The sequence below is a fragment of the Dermochelys coriacea genome, chromosome 2, assembly GCF_009764565.3.
Source record: "Dermochelys coriacea isolate rDerCor1 chromosome 2, rDerCor1.pri.v4, whole genome shotgun sequence".
NCBI classification, from domain to species: domain Eukaryota; kingdom Metazoa; phylum Chordata; order Testudines; family Dermochelyidae; genus Dermochelys; species Dermochelys coriacea.
The window spans coordinates 57,767,383-57,783,550 of record NC_050069.1 but is presented as its reverse complement, the minus strand read 5'-3'; the positions used below and the strand labels follow the sequence as shown (position 1 = coordinate 57,783,550).

The window sequence follows — 16,168 nt, the reverse complement described above, 5'->3', positions numbered from 1 at the left end:
CAGAGCTCATAGACTTGAAGGCCAGAAGGGATCATCGTGATCATCTAGTCTGACTTCCTGTACGTCGCAGGCCATAGAACCTTACCCCCACACTCTTGTAATAGGCCCATAACCTCTAACTGAGTTACAGAAGTCCTCAAACCTTGATTTAAAGACTTCAAGTTACAGAGACTCCACCATTTACTGTAGATCAAAAGAGCCAGTGACCTGTGCCCCATGCTACAGAGAAAGGCAAAACCCACTCAGGGTTTCTGCCAGTCTGACATGGGGGAAAATTCTTTCCTACCCCCAGATATGGTGATCAGTTAGACCCTGAGCATGTGCGCAAGACCCACCAGCCACACCTGGGAAAGAATTCTCTGTAGTAACTCAGAGCCCTCCCCCTCTAGTGTCCCATCTCCAGCCATTGAATATATTTGCTAATAGCAGATGGGCCATATGCCATTGAGGGCAATCTCAATGCAATTTAACTTATCAACTTAGGTTTTTTACCCCCACTACTCCCCTTGGAATGCTGTTCCAGAACTTCTCCCCTCTGATGGTTAGAAACCTTGATCTAACTTCAAGCCTAAACTTACTGATGGCCAGTTTATATCCATTTGTTCTTGTGCCAACATTAGCTCTTAACTTAAGCATCTCCTCTCCCTCTCTGGAGTTTATCCTGCTAATGTATTTATAGAGAAGAATCATATCTCCCTTCATCCTTCGTTTTGTTAGGATAAACAAGCCAAGTTCCTTAAATCTCCTTTTGTAAGGCAGGTTCTCAATTCCTCTGATCATCCAAATTAGCCCTTCTTTGCACCTGTTCTACTTTGAATTCATCTTTCTTAAACATGGGAGTCCAGAATTGCACACAGGATTCCAGATGAGGTCTCACCAGTGCCTTGAACAATAGTAATAACACCTCCCTACCTTTACTGGCAATAGCTTGCCTGATGCATTTTAGGATTACATTAGCCTTTTTCATGGCCATACCATATTGACAGCTCAGACAAGCCCTTAGCAGCAACATTCTGCCCAACCTCTGCATGGGTGGCAAGAAGTGACCTGCCCCCTAACCTGCATGCATAGGACTAGACAGAATTTAGCTTGTATGTTTATCTATATAAAAACTTGAAAATATAAGGTAAAATTTGTATACATTTGTAAAATTTGGGTAAAAAGGGCTCTGTATTGTAAAAAACAGACACAGACTTGTATATTAATGCAATTCATTTTAAAAAGTAGAACACAAGTGCTAAAGGAGACGTATATGTCATATGTAACTTTAACACTAGCATTTTTGCTTTCTTGGAGTCCTTTTTTTAAATGACAGGTTTCAGAATAGCAGCCGTGTTAGTCTGTATTCGCAAAAAGAAAAGGAGTACTTGTGGCACCTTAGAGACTAACAAATTTATTTGAGCATAAGCTTTCGTGAGCTACATCTCACTTCATCGGATGCATTCAGACAGTTTTTTTAAAAATATTTCTCTTTGTTTTGTTTTCTTTTACAAAAAATAGGGCTGTTGATTAATTGCAGTTAACTCACGCGATTAACTCAAAAAAAATTAATTGTGCTTAATCCAACTGTTAAACAATAGAATACAAATTGAAATGTATTAAATGTTTTTGATGTTTTTCCACATTTTCAAATATATCTATTTCAGTTACAACACAGAATACAAAGTGTACAGTGCTCACTTTATATTATTTTTGATTACAAATATTTGCACTGTAAAATGATAAACAAAAGAAATAGTATTTTTCAATTCACGTCATACAAGTACAGTGGTGCAATCTCTTTATTATGAAAGTGCAACTTACAAATGTATGTTTTTTGTTGCATACTGTACTCAAAAACAAAACAATGTAAAACTTTAGAGCCTACAAGTCCACTTAGTCCCACTTCTTGTTCAGCCAATCACTAAGAGAAAAAGTTTATTTTTATTCTTATTTTCAGAAGATAATGCTGCCCACTTCTTAACTACTTCATCTGAAAGTGAGAACAGGCATTCACATGGCACTGTAGTAGCTGGCAACGCAAGATATTTACATGCCAGATGCGCTAAAGATTCATATCCCTCTTCATACTTTGACCATCGTTCCAGAGTACATGCTTCCATGCTGATGATGCTCCTTAAAAAATAATGCGCTAATTAAATTTGTGATTGAACTCCTTGGGGGAGAATTGTATGTCTCCTGCTCTCTTTTACCCTCATTCTGCCATATATTTCATGTTATAGCAATCTCGGATGATGACCCAGCACATGTTGTTTGTTTTAAGAATACTTTCAGTGCAAATATGACAAAAGGCAAAGAAGATACCAATGTGAAATTTCTAAAGATAGCCATAGCCCTCGACCCAAAGTTTAAGAATCTGAAGTGCCTTCCAAAATCTGAGAGGGATGAGGTGTGGAGCATGCTTTCAGAAGTCTTAAATGAGCAACACTCTGATGCAGAAACTACAGAACCCAAACCACCAAAAAAGAAAATAACCTTTTGCTGGTTATTGCTGACTCAGATGATGAAAATGAACATGCTTTGGTCCGTACTGCTTTGGATCGTTATTGAGCAGAACCAGTCATCAGCATGAACATATGTCCTCTGGAATTATGATTGAAACATGAAGAGACATATGAATCTTTAGTGCATCTAGCATGTAAATATCTTGTGATGCCGGCTACAACAGTGCCATGCAAATGACTGTTCTCACTTTCAGGTGACATTGTAAACCAGAAGCACTCAGCATTATCTTCTGAAAATGTAAACAAACTTGTTTGTCTTAGCAATTGGTTGAACAAGAAGTAGGACTGAGTGGACTTGTAGGCTTTAAAGTTTTACATTATTTTATTTTTGAATGCAGGTTTTTTTGGTACATACAAATATAGAATTAAGTTCAAATCCCATGATAAAGAGATTGCACTACAGTACTTGTATTAGGTGAATTGAAAAATACTATTTCTTTTGTTTTTTACAGTTCAAATATGTGTAACAAAAATAAATATAAAGTGAGCACTGTACACTTTGTATTTTGTGTTGTAATTGAAATCAATATATTTGAAAATGTAGAAAACATCCAAAATATTTAAATAAATGATGTGCTATTGGTGTTTAATTGCGATTAATTTTTTTAATCGCACAACAGCCCTAACAAAAAGTTTTTCTTTACTAGACAGTGTAGGTCTGGCTTGACATGAACCCTAACAGAAAATACTCTCAGAATCTCATCATTTAACCTCTTCCCGTTTTAAGCTTTCTAGTCTGCAAAGCTCCACATTAGGGACCCAATTAAAGTCCATTTCAGTTAGACTTAGGTGAACTTGTTCAGACCAATTACAAACAGATATGAATTCTTTCCTGTCCTTGAGCTTAGAGGTTTTGAAAACTTTGGTCAAGTTTTTTTTTTCTTTTTCTTGTCCCTCTTCATGTCCTGGCTCTTTTTTGGACCAGAAATTGAATTGTGCAAATTCTATGAAAAAAAGCTAAGGCAGGTGAGGTAATATCTTTTATTGGACCGACTTCTGTTGGAGAAAGGTACAAGCTTTTGAGCTACCCAGAGCTCTTCTTCAGGTTTGGGGAAGGAAATCAGAGTGTCTGAACTAAATACTAGTTGGGACAGATTAAGTATAAGGGGTAATGCATGTTGTAGGAAGCCTCTTAAAATAAACGGGGCAACTGAGGGTTAGATGTTATGCAAAAGGGGTTTGAAGTGGGCAATTAAGGGTTAGCAGATTGTGAAGTGTTTTACAAGTTGTTGTAATGAGGCAGTGTCCTTATTGAGTCCATGTTTTTTAGTGTTTAATAGGGTTATGAATTTAAGTTCCCAGGCTTATCTTTTGAAGGTGTTGTGCAGGTTGTATTTCAGGACAAGTACTGAGAGGTTACATATAGAGTGACTGTTTGTTTGTGAAAAGTGTTTGCCTCTGGGTGATATGGTGTTTTAGTCTTCTATCACTTCTATAGTTCATTCGAGAGCATAGTGATTGTCTCGTTTCACCCACTAGTTGTTATTGGGGTATTTGATGCATTGAATGAGGTATACCATATGTTGTGATAAGCATGTGTAGGACTCGTGAATGCTGAAAGGTGAGAGCGCTAAGTTCCCTCTGAGCTGTGCTGCTGTGCAGCAGGCTATCAAGGGCTGCACAGAGCCCTCACCCCTCACCAGCCCTGAGCCCCCTCTCACACCGCTCATCCCTGGCCCCATCCCAGAGTCTTCATCCCCAGCCAGAACCCTTACCCCCCTACACTCCAAGCCTCTGCCCCAGCTCTGAGCCCCCTCCCACACCCTGATCCCTTCATCCCTAGCTCCACCCCAGAGCCCGCAATCCCAATCAGAGCCCACACCCCAACCCTCTGCCCTAGTTCTGAGCCCAATCCCCTCATCCCCAGCCCTCACCCCACCCATCCCAACCCTCTGCCCCAGTCCTGAGTCCCATAACACACTTCAAACCCCTCAGCTCCACCCCCACCACACATCACTTCCATATTGGTGCCCATAACAAAATTCATTTTGCACATGGATGTGAAAAATTAGAGGGAACATTGGTGCGGGGTAGTTTTGCATCTGTTGTTCTGGTAGGGTCTGGTGCCACTTTGAGTAGGTTTGTCCTGGTCTGTGTGGAATTTGCTTCTGATTGGGGGGTTGTTTGAAGCCCAGAAAGGGGGCTCTGAAAAGATTTCTTTCAGGATGTGGTCCCCATCAAATGTGGGTTGAAATTGTTTGATGATACTCTATATGGGCACTAGTGTAAAAAAACAAAACAAAAACTGTATGGAGTATATTTCTGGTACAAATGTAAACATTAGGAGCCCTACATCCCATGAGACATCCTTTATTGCCCCCCCCCCCGAGTGGTTCAATCTTCCTCTTTCAATGAGAATTACTTATAATGTATACAGGTAACTGCAGGAGACTAATACTTAATTTCAGGAAAGATATTAGGGGTGCTATCCTAGGCTTTGTCTACACTATAAAGGGTTTGTCAGTAGCAAATCTAGTAGCAAACTCTCCCAGTGGAGACAGTTTATATTGGCAAAAGTGTTCATTTGCCAGTATAGTTAATACCAGTTCCCTGAATTAAATATGCTATTCTAACTATCTAAACCCTGTGTTCATCCTTTTTACAGGATTATGATAAATTTTGTACAAAGTATGCCTTGTGAGGTACCATTTGAAAACGCACATTTTGCTGATCATTATTGTCTTGGTAAAATATATGTGGCAACATTGTATGTAAGGTTATAAGATTCCTCTGTATGGTATTGCTCAGACATGTTCCAAGTCTGGGGAGTAGCTACAAACCAACTCCCCAGAGACAAAAGGCAAGCTGACACCTCCACATGGTGTCAATGAAATCAAATGGACCACCCCTGGTTAAGTGGCCACTCTTTTGGCAGAAAAGAGGGTGTAGGTGAAAAATCTTCATCTTGACAAAGAAACAGCTTGGGGTTCCTGTCCCGTTTCTGCCTCCTGAACCTCATCTGGGGATGCTTCTTGAAGAAGGGAAAACTATAAGAAGGAAGAGCAAATGCCCCAAAGGATTTCTCTCTTTCTTTCTACCCATGACATCCACTATACCTGAAGAACAAAAGAAGCGGCATAAGACTGGGGGAAGAATCCTGACTGAAAGAAGTTCAGCCATTAAGACTGTTGAAGCATGTGATGCAAGACCTCTGCTTCGAATTCACTCTATGTTGTTAAGTTAGGTATTGGTTGCATTTTACTTTTATTTGTCTTTTAACCACTTCTGAGTTTTATGCCTTATTACTTATACTCACTTAAAATCTATTTTTATAGTTAATAAACTTGTTTTATTGTTTTATCTAAACTAGTGTGTTTAAGTTGAAGTGTTTGGGAAACTATTTGAAATAACAGGATTTGTGCATATCATTTTTTATTCATATAATGATGGATTTTATATGAGCTTATATTGTCCAGGAGGGTGGTGGGCAGCACAAGACATACATTTCTGGGGAAAGTCTGGGACTGGGAGTTTGCTGGTGTTGTCCTGCAGTGTAATTCAAGAGTGGCTGACAGCAGAAATCATACACTTATAACTGGGAGTAACTTACGTGCTGGAGGCTGTGTGAGAGCAGATTGGGAGTGGTAAAGCAGTGTAAAGAGCACCCCAGACTGGAGAATTGAGGGGACACAGCTACCCATCAGTCCAGCTTTACCCTGAGCGTGACACAGCTATTCTGGCAAAAAGTGTACACTGTGTAGTGTAGCTATCTTTGTTAGAGGTATGCTTTTTTTTCATACTCTGAAGTGACATAACTATACTAGCAAAACTTTTAAGTGTAGAGCAGGCCCTAGTCACATTACAGTTCATGGGAGTCAAGAAGTTTCCTCCTGCATGGTACCTGTGGGTAGTATGGAGAAGATTGTTTTCCTCAGATTATATCCATAGTTATCCAGGCAGTCTCCACTATGTTGGTTTGGGAAAGTCCATTAAGGTTCATTATTTGGTATATTTTCTGGTCTTCCAAGAAGTGAGACATTTTCCCCAAGATATACCTATCTATTGATTATGAATGACTGGGCTAGTTCTGATTTGCACCACATTCAAACAAGTCAGTTTCCCTTGTTTTGGGTTGATACCTGCACTGAGTTTTTACTACAAAATAAACCAATGTAACAACTTCAGTAATGCAAGTAAAAAGTGAAAATAATAAGTACACACACATCAGGGAGGCTTTGCCAACTTTTTTTGTATTCAGTAGTACTAGGAGAGCAGCAGAAACATAAATCAGTATATTTAAGGTGAGAGAGAGAGTGTCCTTGCATACTTTGCCTCCTAATGAACTGCTCATGAGTGACCTGACTCATCTTCAACTGTCTGTCAGGTGAACAGACTGATAATTATTCCTAATGATCACTGTGACATTCCCAAGGGGTACCAAGGGTTGTGAGGCATCTCACCACCACCTGCTTGTAGTGTGAAGCAGTCTTGTCTTTGCCTGCTGTGGTCCAGCTCCATGAAACCAGCAGCCTCGGGTTGTACAAGCGCTGACTTCAAGGTCTCTGCAGACCGCACTGTCTCTGTACAGGCTACTGATAGGCACCCTGAGTCCTCAGAGTGTTTTCTTCCTGCAGTGTCTAGCCCCCATCACTGAACCCTCTCAGAAATTGCCAGGTGAGCTATCCCTGAAGGAACAGTGTACAAATTAAGCTGGTGCAAGTCAAAGTCAGACCCTTTACAACATCACAGCACTGCAATATATTGCTAGGGAATCAATCATCAGTTTATTATCAAAGGTTTAGTTTCAAGAGTTTAGTTTCAAGTGAGCAAGGACAAGTGGAAATAGAAATGGTTATATAGTACATAGAAAACAAAACATAAAACACACTTCTCGGTCTACACTTATCAATGTAGACTTAATAAAGTAGATTTTCTCCCAAGGATTCAGACTTTGGCAGAGTTGCTAGTTTTCAGTCAAAAGCACGATCCATGCATTCATGAACACCCCATGCTCTCCAACAGGGTTCCTCAGTGAATACATAACAAATGTCTGTTTTGACCCCCCGCATTATAGTCCAGTAAACTTTTCACATTCACCCCCAAATAAGATTCTTCTCCCCAATTGTTATTTTTCTGGTTGATTTCACATCTCCATTCTTTATTAGCATTCAGTTCAGACCAGTCGTAGCAGAGCACAGTCCACTCTTTGCCCTACAAAAACCAGTTCAGAATCCATTAGTTGGATATCCAAACTATGCTGTTTGTTTATGTTCCTGATATCTTTACAGTTTCATGTGACAATACTATATACAATGTCCCTGGTATCATCAGCCATTTTCTCAGGGCCCAAGAGGAGAAAATGTCTCCTTTGGTTAAGATCATTCTGACTAGCCTAGCTCAGACTCTCCCTTGCATGGCCTTCCTGTACCTTTTTATTTATCAGTCCTCAACTGATGGGCTAATTAATCCTTCAATTCACCCAGCCTGCTATCCTGATTAATTACATTTCATTCTCCAATCAGACCTCTCTGGGAGAGCCAATTAGTGCCAGAGTGATCAGAGTGCAGGGAGTTAACAGGTGAGCCTGCACTCTGTCACACCAATGATGGGAAGCCCATTGCGAAACAATACAATACTTAATTTAAATGCCAATTAGCTAGATGGACAAACACTCCTGATCTGAGAGAGAACTTCTCTCTGCTGGTAACTCATACTTTGATACAAACTCTCAGGATATATTTTCAGTACACATACACTATTCCTTAGATATCATCCACAAATACATCACACAATGTTATTAATGACAAGCATAATCCTGGTTTTCATTTAAGATCTCACATGACATCCTTTATAAATAAATACTATGACTATGTGTTGGGTGTAGTGAGTTTGTCAGACCTGTTAGGAGTTGCTGACACAGCAAAGTGAACCCTTTTCCAGCTGGCACCAGTGGGCCTCTCTGTGTTTCTCTGTTGCACTGAAAAATTCTGCCCTGTAGAAAAGGTGAACCAAATTTCCTATGTTATGTATTTTTGTATCAGAACATTGGTGGAACTTTGCTGATATCAGTAATACATTTAAAAAAAATAAGTGTTTTTGATGATAAAGTGACACACATCTAACTGTCCGAAAGAAATAGATTGTCAGTTTCAGTAATAATTTTGACTAGAGGTTTCTGCCTCTCTAAACATATCAGTGACCCCATTTATTTTCTTAGGGCCAGATTCTGATATTGTTACTTACATTGAATAGTACCTTATATCATGAGCAGTCTTAGTGAAGTCAATGTGTCTGCTCATGGAGTAAGACACTATTCATTGTAAGTAAGGGTATTGCAGTCTTCTTCTAAATTACCTCAGTGAATGCTCTGCACTTTCTTGTGGAAATAATAGACAACAACAAAAGGCAAAACTGAGACTTTACATAGGGGAATATACAATGCAGAGGGGTTGCAGAAGCAGCCAGGCAAAGAATTGCCAAGTACACTCCTTGTTCTAGGGAGGAATAGTCTGTGTCACTCCTTTATTGGGTAGAGATTATTTCTCCTCATACACTTATTCAGCTTCACAAGCTGACTTATTGTGGAAGGTGGAGGCTCTGCCCACCTGCATAGGTGGGAACTAGTAGCCCCTAGAGCCAACTCTACTTTCTGTCAACGGACAGACATTCCAGCTAGCCTGCACAGAGTAAGGAGGGGGTAAAGGACCTCCCTCACATGGCCACAGAGGGAAAGTTACAGTCTTGCAAACTGATATTTTCATTGAGCTGTTGAATTTTTGTAGATTCTCAAGTAGATAACTGGGTTCTGTGATATTCAAAATCTGTGAAAGAGCCACTGCTCTTGAGTGTAAATATAATTGAAATGCATGGTCAGCCATGAATGTCAGTAGGTTTAACACAAAATGTGTCTCCCTGCTACAGCTTGATCCTGCCGGGTGCTGAGCAATTCCTGAAGATGCTACAGGTATTGCTCAACATCAGGCAGGAATGTGCCCTTTGTTAGTTGCAGTCTTAACATAATCATAACACAAACATACATTATGCTCCTTTAAATATGGAAGAGAAATTTTTGACAAAACAACAAGTTGTGTTTCCTCCTAGTTGCAGCTTAGTGCCAGTCCTATTTCAAATGCTTTACATAAAGTGACATGTTTCACATGACATCCAACGGCTATCAAAAAGTCAAGTGTGAATTGACAATAATGGAATAGATAATGTGATCTAGGGGTTTGATAAAAAGAACAAGACATGCCCTTCTGTGGACATTTTATATTTATATATAATTTTAAATATATTTTATAATTTTTATATATAATGTGTATAAAGTTAAAATGGCAACAGAGATTCAGCAGAGATTGCTATTAGACTTTCTTTGAAAGAACAGTGATGCTTTTTCCATGCATCCATCAGTGCAATGGGAAGAAATGGTGTCACCCCCTAGCTCTGTGAGTATTGACAGAATCTACCTTATTAAGTTCAATAAAATTAAGAAATTACTTGTTCTGATTATTAGTTACTTAAAATTTGTATTGCAGTAGAGCTCAGAGTCACCAAGCAGGACTAAGTCTTCACCTTTCTGGGCACTGTTGAAACACTTGTGAAGCGGTGTGTGTATAAAATTTTTAAAACAGGCCCTTTGGAAAATGGGATTTATGCTCCTAAGTGACTTTGCCTAAATCCTAATGGATCGTAGACTCCTAAGTCACTTGGATGCTTCTGCAAATATTACCTGTGGTTCATATGCCAAAAGCACTGAAAATCTGAAGGGTATACAGCAGAGTAAAATGGAGAGATTTTTACAACTCTAACTTAAAGCTGCTGGCTTATCAAGTTAGAAATAGAATGAGATGCTTAACAGTGATGGGTCTTGCTTTCAATCTTAGTATTAAATTGATGTTTAAATTACAGCTGCATGGAGTTGGCATTGAACTCCAACTTTTTTGCCATTGTCATACACGTTTCTATCAGACACGCTCTAGATCACAGTTTTGTGCTCCATTTGTATTATTCCTCTGAGGATGTTAGATTAACTATACTATCTTTTTCATTCCCCAGTGCAGCAAACCACCTGGCTTTGTTAGGAAATACGGCATTACTTGTGGCACTCATTCTCTGCTAGTCACGGCCATGTGTGTATGACACTGATTTAATACTGATTAAATACTGGATTAATTTACTGGATTAATTCACTAACATTTTTTTCACTTATTTTTCTTTGTATTTTCATACTAAATTCAGAGGTCAGAAAGAGTCTAATTTTAAACAAAAGCAATGCAATCTAAGGCATTTTTCCCTAGGGTGTTCATTATACATTTTTACCTTGCTTTGTTCTTCCCCTAATCTTCAATAAATTGTTCATTGTGGCCATGGAAGACTATCAACAACCACTCCACACTTACCTGGAGAGGTTGATGTTGACCAGCCCAAAGCCCCGTCTTCTCACCAGCGCTGCATGAACCATCATCATAGCCCTTCTAGGAGGTATTTTAATCTTCTGTATTAGCCTGATTTCCCTAATCTCATCTCAACAAACAGGAAATGATGTTATCCACTCCTTGTTAGCTCCAGGGCAGGGAAAGATGACCCTGGAGGAAGTGAATGATTGGAATGGCTAGGAAGAAGGGCATTTTCCTCAGTCCTGCTATTTTTGCAAGGATAAACTAAGTATTCTATAGTCACATGAGTTTAAAATAATTTACAGTGTGTAAATTGGCCACATACAAACTGTTAAGAGCAGGTGAGTGTGTAGGACAATGAAGTTCAAAACACCAGACTATACAGTCAGAATATAGAAAAGTGACACACATCCACAATACATTGTGGAGTGTGTGAACGACTGTGTGTCCTGTTATGTGCGGAAAAATGCATACAGAGTTTAATAATAGCATAGCCAGACAAACTTTTTATATGTGTTGATCAAAGACTTTCTTCCAAAGGAAGAATAACAAAGGATTGACCTTCCTGTTTTATCAAGTGGGTTCAGCTTTTCCAAAGGTAATTCTTGGTCTTCCTTGTGTATTTCCTCACCACTTCCTTCTAGCCCACATTGTTTTAAAAATGAAGTCTGTGGAACAAATTACCTACTTAATATTGAAATAAGTGCTTCACGGTTGAATAAGATAGACTTATGTACTAGTGTCGGTGTGTATTTTAATTATGAATAGAACATCAATGTTTACTGTATGAGGTAGGGGTTGCTATGGTACGTATCCATGTTTATTAAATAGTAAATAGCTGAGTACTTTTTTGGAATTGTCTCCCTCTGGGAGATGCTTATTTTTGTAAAAGGTCAAACTGCACAGTGTTGAATGCATATATTAAAGTGTAATTACACGCCAGCTTCTATGGAAAATTATGTAATATTTATTCAGTAATAAAGAGATAAGAAAAATTCCAAAATATTCTTAATAGAAACGGCATATATCCTTTTCATACTTTAAAGTCTGATTAACTCTGCGAAAGCTGGCCCCAAGCTCACAGGAAAAAGGAGGAGGCTTGGCTATAAGGTAGTCCCTCACTTTGTAAATTCAACTACTATCTAAATGATAGCGTGATGGTACATTAGTCTGATGGTACACCCATACAGGTGTAAAAGGGGTTAATCCCAAGTGTGAGCAGTGGAGGTGAGTCCTCCAAGAAGCCTAGAGAGGCCGCATTGGGCACAACCAATCAGGGCCCATTGGACTCGCATAAAAGAAGCTGCTGGGATAGAAGTGGGCAGTGGTTGCTGGGAGCTCAGGAGTCAGGAATATGTCTCTAGCAGGCTGAGAGTCCTGTGGCACCATGGACAGAGCAGTTGCTAGCAGGGGAGCAGAGGGAGTTATTGGCTGGCTGCTAGGACTGACATGCTGAGATCCTGAGGTAAGGGTGAAGAAGGTGCTGGGGAAGTGGCTCAGGGAAACCTATTGAGCAGTTGGAGGGGACACAGCATGTGCTTGCCATCTACACATCTGGGCTAAGACCTGGAGTAGTGGGTGGGCCTGGGTCTCCCCTATCGCCACTGGAGAAGTGACTGGACTATTAGACTGCAATATTAACCCCCGGAAGGTGGGAACACAGGTGTTGACTCAGCTAGATGGCTGAGTTGCGAAAAGGGTGCTGCGATTCCTGGTGCTGTGAGAGGGGCTGCAGTCAAATGCAGACAGGGAGTGACAATGTGCAAGCTGTAGACAGGGGCACCAGCCTCTAGCTAATCCCCAGACTGACCAGGAGGAGGTGCCAGTCTGGTGGTGAGAGATGTGCCCTGTGACAGATAGTCCTAACCCAGATCAGCTTCTCATAGCACTAAGAGCCTATTATCTGACTGAATAAAGAAGAGCAATCAAACCTGAAAGGAAGCTCTGTACTTAGGGTTTAATCCTGCCAATCCATACTCATGAGTGTGTTCCCATGAGACTATCTGTGCAAGGGCTTACAGGGTTGGGCTTTGATGAAGTTAGTACTCACTTTCAAGGAAAGAATGAGACCAGGCTTCTGGGTGGCTCTAGGGTTTGGTAATATGATACACAGCCTTTCACCTGTAGACCACTGCTTTGAATCTGTCATAGATGATTGAAAGTCTTTGCTATAAGAAATTTCATACAAAAAGTCCCAAACCATGTTGGAAGAACAGTTATGTACTTAAGTTAGGAAATGCCAAAATTAAGGCTAAAAGAAAAGGAGTACTTGTGGCACCTTAGAGACTAACGCATTTATTTGAGCATAAGCTTTTGTGAGCTACAGCTCATTCCACTGGATGCATTCAGTGGAAAATACAGTGGGGAGATTTATATACACAGACAACATGAAATAATGGGTGTTATCATACACACTGTAACGAGAATGATCACTTAAGGTGAGCTATTACCAGCAGGAGAGCGGGGGAGAAAAAGCCTTTTGTAGTGATAATCAAGATGGGCCATTTCCAGCAGTTGACAAGAACGTCTGAGGAATGATGGAGGGGGGGAATAAACATGAGGAAATAGTTTTACTTTGTGTAATGACACATCCACTCCCAGTCTCTATTCAAGCCTAAGTTAATTGTATCCAGTTTGCAAATTAATTCCAATTCAACAATCTCTCATTGGAATCTGTTTTTGAAGTTGTTGTTGTTGTAATATTGCGACTTCTAGGTCTGTAATCGAGTGACCAGGGACACTGAAGTGTTCTCTGACTGGTTTTTGAATGTTATAATTCTTGTGATCACATCAGCCACTCTATCAGAGGCTCGTTCACCTGCACATCTACCAATGTGATATATGCCCCTCTGCCATGTACATTGGCCAAACTGAACAGTCTCTATGTAAAAGAATAAATGGACACAAATCAGATGTCAATTATAACTATATGTAATCTTCCTAATGTATTTTCCACTGCATGGATCTGATGAAGTGGATTTTAGCCCACAAAAGCTTATGCTCAAATAAACTTGTTAGTCTCTAAAGTGCCACAAGTACTCCTCGTTCTTTTTTCATCTGCAGAAATCGTGCCTTATTCCACAGGAATCCTATTTCAACCCAAAAAGCTGCACAGGGACTAAGTCAAGGAACCCACAAGCTAAGCAAGTATTTGAATGGCATGGCATATCATATCATGTCGTCATGATCAAAATTTAGCTCAGTTGAAAACATCTGTCATGAAACCTGATATATGTGAAAATACCAGACCAAAAAGAATCAATTTGTATTTGAACTATGGAGAAATTTCAGTGCCTTAAGTAACCTAGAATGAGAATGTTAGTGAATGTTAATGATAGACGAAACCGTTTAAAAAAACAAATAGGCTTCAGAGTGCCATGGGATCAGCTAATCCCTTTCTTAGCATCTGGTGAGTCTTGCCTCAGTGTCCCCTCTTGGATGAATTCATATGCTTCCAGGCATTTCAAAATAACTTTCTCCCTCTTGGAATCTCATTTATTACATCACAAAACAAAATATACATTGACTATTCCTTTGGCTCTTCCAGGCACTGGTACTTCCCCCAGTTCTCCCTTTAACTCACAATTCCTTTCTGTTTTGCAGCACTGGACATAACAGAACACGCTTCTGTCCCAAAGTCAGGTCCTAAAGCCTCCTCTGCAGGTATCTTCCCCAGCTCTCTTCACTAGGAGCCACTTGAATCTTGGCAAGCTTCCTTAGCCTACCACTATCCTGGCTAATGTTAGACTCTTCCTCCTCTTCTGAGTGAACAGACAGCCCCTGTACAAGCTGGGATGCTGTTATGTGACCTTGGTCATCTGACTTATGCATAGGCCTGAGTTTTGAAACAGGACACTGAAACATTCACATGAAACCTTGGTCCTTGCACTAGTTATGAATAATGGATACTAATATACTGAACAGACAGCAGTCCAGTATGAGCCTTCTGTTGGACTAGTAAGGATTCAGGTAAAAGATACACTTGTTCTCTGTAATAGTGTTGGATAATAAATAGTATTGGATAATAAGTGTCAGTGAAACCATATTGTGTGCTCGACAAATGCATTCTCTCTCAGGTTGAGGACAGCCTAAACATCCTATGATTACTTGGACTACAAAAAGCCAGCTAATAGCACTTAAAGCTTTTACAAAACTGTAGCATGTTGGATGGCGGTTTGCTGGCCAACATTTAGAATAGGTTCATTGTCCAGTCAGGTTGTTCAGCAAGGAGAGATGACACCCGTAATTCTCTTTGCTGAATCAGGGCTTCTGTCACTGGTCAATGTACCACTGAAGTCAATGGGACTGCATGCTTAAAGCTAGGTATGTTTTAAGTACCTTGCTGAATTGGGGCCAGACTGGCTAATGGGGAGAGCAGTGGAGATCCTGCAAAGAAGATTATAACTGAGTAGAGAAGAAGTTATAGAAGATCTAGATTATGTTGCCCTTATCTCATACACAACAGTCAAGAGAATATTAGTGATAGGTATGGAAATGAAAAGCCATCTGCTCCTAAAGATAAGCATGAAAATGTAAAAGGTGCTGAAGATTAGCTGCTCTGCACATGAGTCACTATAGACCTTGGAGCCAGGAGAGGAAACAATTATTCAGTGAAAAGAAAGTGAATAGCCTCGACCGCCTCGGAGCTATTGTTTCTATTTCTGGCAGGGCTGCTCAGGATAACAAAGAAAGCACTAGTAATTATTAAGACAAAAAATTACAAAGAATAATGTGTGCATACAGCGAGACAGCTTAAGATAACCCAAAGCTGTTCTTGTTGTAAGGCTAAAAGCTGAAAGAGGAATAAATAAATTTGTACAATGGCCGTTTAAAAAAATGAAACTTTAGCATGCAAAGCAATTCCTGTGTTGGAATTTGGAATAAGGTCACTGCTCAGATTGATGCATAAAACACATGTGACCATAAAGGAGCATAGATTTTTTTTTTAAATTTTTTTTACCATGAAAAAACTGTAAATATGTCCTCCAGGGTTATGTCTGTGGGATATTATTTTTAAAAGCAATTGAGTGCCATTCCCTTTTACAGACAATTACAGTAAAACCTCATATTCTCCAACACCTCAGGAATGGAGGTTGTTCGTAACTCTGAACAAAACATTGTGGTTGTTCTTTTAAAAGTTTACAACTGAACCTTAATACAGCTTTGAAACTTTACTATGCAGAAGAAAAATACTGCTTTTAACGATCTTAATTCAAATGAAATAAGCACAGAAATGGTTTCCTTACCTTGTTTTAAAAAACTTTCCCTTTATATTTTTAGTAGTTTAAGTTTAATACAGTACTATACTGTATTTGCGGATTGTTTGGT

The 16,168-nt window shown here is 39.7% G+C and overlaps 1 protein-coding gene across 6 annotated transcripts in view; it reads left to right on the top strand.

Moving 5' to 3' along the window:
• Positions 1-16,168, top strand: part of LY96 (lymphocyte antigen 96) — a 35,092-nt gene that overhangs the window by 16,197 nt on the left and 2,727 nt on the right. For 3 of the 6 annotated variants that reach the window (XM_043507704.1, XM_043507703.1, XM_043507702.1), the window contains one exon: positions 10,793-10,925. The exons of 2 other annotated variants lie outside the window; for them this stretch is intronic. In XM_043507704.1, the coding sequence (XP_043363639.1) occupies positions 10,793-10,900 (108 nt within the window). In that variant the 3' untranslated portion in view covers positions 10,901-10,925. Of the gene's footprint in view, positions 1-5,566; positions 6,206-10,792; positions 10,926-16,168 lie in introns of those variants that run through there. One more of the 6 variants, XM_038388436.2, reaches the window with a different exon arrangement.